Consider the following 7,167-nt stretch of genomic DNA (forward strand, 5'->3'; position numbering starts at 1 on the left):
TTCTCTGTGCATGCTTGCACGCTGCCTGCCAGCCAGCGCTCCCGCCCACCCTTGCCACCTCCCTTAGGGCAATAGCTGCTCACTTCTGGGTTCTGTAACACCTGGGCTTCCTGGCGTTCTCTCTCTCTCTCTCTCTCTCTCTCTCTCTCTCTCTCTCTCTCTCTCTCTCTCTCTTTCTCTGTGTGTGTGTGGGGGGGAGGCACAAAACCAGAAAGTCATCAGAAAAGAGAGAAAATGAGAGAAAGACACAGAAACGCACACACACAGATATAGAGAGACAAGGAGAAAGAGTGTGGGCTAGAGATAGAAACAGAGATAGAGATAGACATAGGGAGAGATAAATAAACAAAAAGACCTTTAGGGACAGAAAGAGAAAGAAAAAGGAAAACAAAGATAGGAAGGAAATCAAAGAAAATGGTGAGGTAGAAATAAAGATACACTCACAGAAGAGAGAGAAAAAGAGACAGACAGACAGACACACACAGAGAGAAACAACAGAAAAAGAGACAGAAGAGACAGACAGACACACAAACACACACACACACAGAGACAGACAGATACACACACATACATACAGACACGCACACACACACACACACACACACACAGAGAGAGAGAGAGAGAGAGAGAGAGAGAGAGAGAGAGAGAGAGAGAGAGAGAGAGAGCGCGAGCGAGCAAGCCTTAGAAGAGTCCCCTCAGGCAGAAGCTAAATGGACAGGGCTTTTGTGGAGAAGGAAGCAAGTAACTGGAAATGTATTTCTCAGACCCGTGATTTCCCTGAACTCACTGACAAGCGACTGGAACGTGGCTTTCCTGTGAAATGGGTCAGCATTGAGCACGGGATTCTCCGGTGTCAGGTGGAGCTCGCGTGGACTTGTTCCTGTCTCCACTGACTGGGCAAGCTCTAGTCTATGGCAGACTTGCACAGCCTGCACAGCAGACTGAGAATCCCATTTCCTGGATGCTGCATGCTGCAGATTGCATACACATAGCAGGCTCCCAGAAAACAGTGAACATCCACTCCGCAATTGTGATGATTTATTCTCTCTGACACAGTAGTGTTTTTAATGTTGTAAAATGTTAGAAAATATGTCTTTAGTTCTAGAGGAAGGTACCAATTATGGGTCCCTCCTTGAGACATTTAAAAGATCTTCTCAGGCAGCCGAAGTCCTGATTGTGCTGGTCAGGCTACCTCTTTGGCATGGGATTTTGCATTTCGTGCTGACACCTGGATTCAGGAGCCCTTGGGATGGCTGAAAGGAAGACTGATGGGAACATGGGCTTGCTAAGTGAAGTGTGGCTCGGTTTGTTATTATTTTGCATTTACTTTGTACAATATGGACCCCCAAAGAGCGTCTACCCAGCAGTTTTTCAATGACAACCCAGTGATCTGAGACCATCAACTCTCTTGCTCAAATGGAAGATGGAAGGACCGTATTTCTTTTTCAGACTCCCGAGGTTGCACGGACTCAGCAGGGAGTGGGACTCTCTAGCAAACAATCCATTTTTCAAGGGTGACACACCTTGTGTTTATTCTAATCTATAAATGTCTTCCAGCTCTTAGGGAGATGTTTTGAAGTTTAATTAAAATGCAATTTAAAAACATAACCCATCTGCATTGCACGCGCTTTAGGGACTTACGGAGGAGGCGTCTGTTCGCATCCTGATGTTGGTGGGTCAGGTCGGGAGCTGTGTACATCAATCTTCTGTCGAAAGAGCAGCTTGCCTCGTCTGCACAACCGGGCCCTGTGGGTAACTTCTATGCCGTGTATTCAGGGGAAGAGAACCTGATATTTTAAATTCCCCTCCCTTCCTGTGGGAGGTTGCTGTACCCTCCACACAAACCCTTGCTTCTTGTGCCTCTGGAGTTGGAAAAGTCCCCGTGAAACCAGAGGCTGAGGAACAAAGTGCACTCTGGTGCACACCGGAGAGCAGAGCTCAGAGAGCTACTCCCCAAACTTCCTGTGACTGGAAAGAGAGAAGGGCTCGAGGTGGGAAACACCCCGAACTCGAACCATTTCCTGCCTCCAGCAGAGGCTTTGTTCAATCTTCTTGATATTTTGAAATCTTGCAGGGAATTACTTGGACAACTCCTGTGTGATAAGGCTGCCGTGTGGTGGGTGGGTGTTGGATATTGAACAAAAGAATCTACAAAACGATTAGCAAGGCAGCAAGGGGTAGTGTTTGCCTTGAGCAGTGAAGCCCAGTGCGGGGAGGCAGGATTCTCTGGAGATCACTTTAGTCCCTGGCTCTCAGAGTTTGCCTTCTGCCTTTCAAAGCTCACCTGAGACTCTGTGAGCGACCTGGCACCTGGCAACTCTTCAATGGAATCTTTCATGGTTGTCTTGTGTGTCATACCTTCTGGGTCACGAGAGGAAGGGGAACGCTGGCACTTGGGACAACTTTCATCCTTAGTTTCAGGAAGTGCTTTAGGAACACTTCCTAGTTCAAGTTCCCAATACAGTCTCTAGCACTTAGAGAAGACAAAGGTCCTGCTGGCTTGGCTTGTGTCCACAGTGAGTTCTGTCTTACCATGAACTTTGTGGGCCAAGGGATGAGTAGCAACTGAACCAGAAGGAAGTTGCCCTAGAATTCAACTGTAGGTAATTCAAAGGTAACACATATGCATGGAATAGAGTTCTGCAATTTCGTATAAAGGCTGGAGTTTGGGTACGTCAAGGGTAGTTGGTTATCTGTGATAGACAGTTCAATGTTTGTTAACAGACAGGTTCAGGATAGAAAATAAAGTCAGACTTGATCCTTGTCTTCCTCTTGAGCCCATTACATGGGATATTAGAGCAACTTGGATTTGGAAACATTGACTTTCCTTGTCCTCGGGCAAAGCAGACATACCATGCTTCATGAGCCTTAAAGCTGTGTTGAGCGTTCAGCATCATGAATAGGCAGAGGCACTCTAAAATTACCGTATACAGTCTTGCCTTCTCTTAAGAAAATTTCCACTTTCTTTACATTTTCAGATTGACACTGTCAGTTGGCCAAACTAACACTTGTTTAGTTAATATAAGGAAGGGGGAGGCCAGTGCTGGCTTTAACTTTTCAGAGGTGATATCGTGGACCTGAGTTTTGCTTAGAACATCTGAGCCTGGTCATGAAGCCATGTCTCCCAGTGATGGGTAGTATACAGTTTTTACACGCAAGCGCCATTAGATATGCGTCTTTTAAACCTAACTCCACATTTGTAAGTATAGTGGGTGCTTAATAAACATCAGATAGATAAAGATTAAGTGCTCCGTCGTCAGGTTTAGCTTTCTTGTCGTAATTTTAGAGTACTTAGCGCACTTCACCTTTACCTAAATTGTTGGCGCTTTATGAATATTGTCTAGGTCTAGACTAAGCAGTAGCGATGGAGAATGTAATCTGCTCCATTTGTTTACGTTGTTTTCTAGTTTTCATTTTGTATTTGTATTTTTCTGAAAGTAGCCTTGTTCCCTTTGTCCTCCTGTCATATCATTCTTTAGTTCCATGCTGCGCCACTGCCAGGGAAGCCAGTGGGTGTGTGAAGATAACGATGGGATTGATGATGTTTTGCTAAGAATGGGTGGCAGGGGGCCACACGTTGCCTCTCTCCTGCTCCCAGCACTGGGATTCTTAAGAAGTCACACTTCAAAATGGCTTTCATTGTAAAGTCAACAGTGCCTCATTACCTGAGTATTTGCCAAGTAAGTATTCCAGAAACACACACCAAGGTTTAGACTCTCAGCCGGAGTGTTGTAGAATGGTCTGTAGCTGTTTGGTGAAATGTTCCAAGCACTTACATTAGGCAGGGCTAACGTGCCATCCCTTAACCTCCGAACATCCCATTGACGCGAGCCGTCCCCGACACAAGCGTAAGTGAAAAGAAGCACGCTAGCTCTTACTCGCCTGCCAGTGTAGGTTTGGAATCTGACAAATGATAAAAAGAATCTTGTTTCGAAGGCTGTGGAACTAAAGAGACAGTATTGACAAAGCCAGTCCAGCTCCTATTACAACCTCTGCATGTTCCTTTCTTTTTGCTTTTTTAGAATACACATGGGTTTTGCAACTTTTCATAATTTTTTGTAGACAGTGTTGTGTTGATGTGTGTAATCAGTGCATTGGTGTGGAAGAGCCCTGAAGGAAGGAGTTACTGCATCTTAGTTCTCAGTGCCCTCAGACTTGTACAGACACGGAATAGGAACCTGGGCATGGGTAGATCTTTCCCGAGCATGTGTGTGTCTGGTTAATAGAGTTTGGGTTTGGATTTTGCTGGTGTATCTTATACTGAACATGGTTAAAGAACACAGTTTCAAGCCAGGTGGTGGTGGTGCACACCTTCAACCCCAGCACTTGGAAGGCAGTGGCAGATGCATCTCTGTGAGTTCAAGGCCAGTCTAGTCAGTCTGTAGAGTGAGTTCCAAGACAGCCAGGGATGCACAAAGGGACCCTGTCTTTAAAAACAACAAAACAAAACAAAACAGAACACGATTTCACCTGAATGTACAGCGAGGGAGCTCGAGTGACGTTCAGATGGAGGAGGCTTCCTGTGTGCTGTTGACATGCACGCAGACACGCAGAGCCGCTGTTGACATGCACGCAGACACGCAGCCTCGACCTGCATGCAGACACACAGAGCTGCTGTTGACATGCATGCAGACACGCAGAGCCTCCAGGGGCCGAAACTGCAGCCCAGAGGCCCTCACCTCGGAGCCTTTCGGATCATCCTGCAGCTTCCAAACCACTCTCTCTTCTTTCTCTGCTAGGAAACCCTACCCACAGAATTCCCAAGCAGATCTTTGTTACTGTTATGAGTGAGAGCAAACTCTTGCAAACTAAACTTTACATTGGCAAGATTTATTCAGAGTCTTGAAGTCTTGGGCCCTCTTCTGTCTGGGTCTTCACTCTGGGCAGCCCTCTTCGACCTTTTCTCCTGACTTCTTTGTTGATTTTCTGTTCTTTCTTGTCTTCATTTCAGCTTGAAGTCCAGGTTATTCGGACATTCTATTGACTTGAACTGAAATATTGGACAAAGTACACTTTAAGTGGTTTTTAACTAAAAGCTAATGTGGGCATGTTGGAATAAATGCCCATATCAACATACTAAGCTTAGGACTATATTCAAGTAGAATTTTTTTAAAAAATGATATTGTGTTTTTCAGATGAGAAGCTTTAAAGGATAAAATTCTCATTGTGATTCATGGTGTATTTAGATTATATTTTATTAGACATTCTTTACAAATTTAAAATATTGCCATTTTTACATGCACAGAGGGAAATCGATCTAGATCATTATATTTCAGCATTCATTAAAATCAACCACAAAATAGAGACACTTTTTCATGTTAAATTCACCAACATCCTCAGTATGTAAACCTAAAGTGCACTATGTTACAAAACATAGACAGAGTCAGCAGCACCAAGATACATTTACAAAATAAATACATCACTCGACAAAATAAATTATGGTAACAGTGATAATAATAATTGGATTAGCCTTGGCAAAAAAAAAAAGAAAAAATATTCACATGACCAATGTGCAGTTTCCTGGGGAGACAGTTGGATCCCAATGCATTTACAGTATGTACAGGCAATAAATACGTCTAATACTTTCCATATGTTTACTATTACAAAATCCTGTAACGTGTCCTTGGAAGATCTGCGATGAAAATTTCAAGGCATCCTGTGAAGACAAGGAAGGGGAGGAATAGAGGTTAGTCTCCCTCACAGACGGAGATTCTGTCTCATAAAAATGAGAGCGAGATTCAGTGGGAAGAGAAGGTGGGGCCTCAAGTCGTACCCTATGGGAGATACCTGTCTCAGGAACCTCAGCTATGGGAAGAGTCCTGGATCCAACTGAAAAGCCAGCGTGGCACAGACAGAAAGAAGGGCCTGAATATCTAACCGTAGTCAGCCAGAAAAGGAGAGCTGCCATGTCTGCCAGTCGGCATGTGGGGAAAGAGGCTGGGTGAAGAGCCCGGAGATGGAGTTAGGCTGGAGCTTTGGACATCAACACTCCTCACTTCGAGTGAGGTGCGTGTGGGGTGTGGTCCCACACAGGAGGTGGAGTTAAACAGAACATGCTGTGTTCATATGAAATGACCTGTCACTTTGGAGCTGTCTTGATACATTTGTAGTGAGACTGCTGCTGGATCTTAGTATACAGTGTGAGGTTCTCACTATATATCCTGGGCCAATCTCAAGCTTGCAATCCTCCTGCCTCAGCCTCCCAAGTACTGGGATTACAGGTGTGCACCACTCCACTCCACATAAAAGTTTATTTCCAATGATGCGATGCCTGGGAATAACTCGAGGGCCCATTGCTCTGTCTGCGATGACTCGGAGCTGGTGCTGGGGTCCATGCATTTCCTAATTAGTGTGAGGACTGCAGAGACAGCCTGCTGGGGGCGGGGGCGCTGGAGCTTCGGGGCTGGCTCTCTGTGCAGCATTTCAGTGATGAACACACACTCATTTCTAAGGAAACGGTTTCAGGCTAGGAAGGAACTGACTGTGTCACTGGCAGGCGGATGTGAGTGGGTGTGAGAGTCAAACGCTTTGGACCGTGTTGGAGTGTCGCACGGCAGCTTAGAGGAAGAAAAGCTGTCAACGGGTTGGGTGTCTTGAGGGGATGACTCGTCCCCGGTAGTGTTGGTTGTAATAGTTAAACAGCCCCTAACTGTGAAGAAAAGGAGAGTTTAAGATGGATATTTGAGCTGGATGGATGTTAGCAGTAAAGCAAAATAAATAAATAATACTTCAAAATGCACTCATCTGTGTATTGTGCTGACTAAAATGTATCTCACTAAATGGCATGGACTGAATTGAGTTAAAGAGCAACAAAAGTGGGAATCAATAGTATTTCAAACAATTATTTTTCCCAAACATAAAGGAAAAGGAAACAATATTTCGAGGACTAAATTTCCGCCTATCTAGGCCTTACTTGGATCTTTCTGAATTCTTCTTTATTAAAGGTACATATTTGGAAAAGCCAAGTAAAAGCATGAAAGTAGGCATGTGTGTGTGTGTGTTTGTGTGTGTTTTTGTGTGTGTTTTGGTGTGTGTTTGTGTGTGTGCACGTGTTTGTGCGTGTGTGCACATATGTTTGTGTGTGTGCACGTGTTTGTGTGTGTGCATCTGTTTGTGTGTGTACGTGTGTGTTTGTGTGTGTTTTGGTGTGTGTTTGTGTGTGTGCAC

The 7,167-nt window shown here is 44.8% G+C and overlaps 1 protein-coding gene across 1 annotated transcript in view; it reads right to left on the reverse strand.

The window, feature by feature from the left end:
* Positions 1–5,221: 5,221 nt before the first annotated feature.
* The window catches only part of Pthlh (parathyroid hormone like hormone), a 10,116-nt gene continuing 8,170 nt past the window's right edge, over positions 5,222–7,167 (reverse strand). Inside the window, exon 4 of the mRNA XM_013352772.2 lies at positions 5,222–5,656. Coding sequence (XP_013208226.2) covers positions 5,647–5,656 — 10 coding nt within the window. The 3' untranslated portion in view covers positions 5,222–5,646. The remainder of the gene's footprint in view (positions 5,657–7,167) is intronic.

The sequence above is a fragment of the Microtus ochrogaster genome, assembly GCF_000317375.1.
Source record: "Microtus ochrogaster isolate Prairie Vole_2 chromosome 14 unlocalized genomic scaffold, MicOch1.0 chr14_random_2, whole genome shotgun sequence".
Lineage (NCBI taxonomy): Eukaryota > Metazoa > Chordata > Mammalia > Rodentia > Cricetidae > Microtus > Microtus ochrogaster.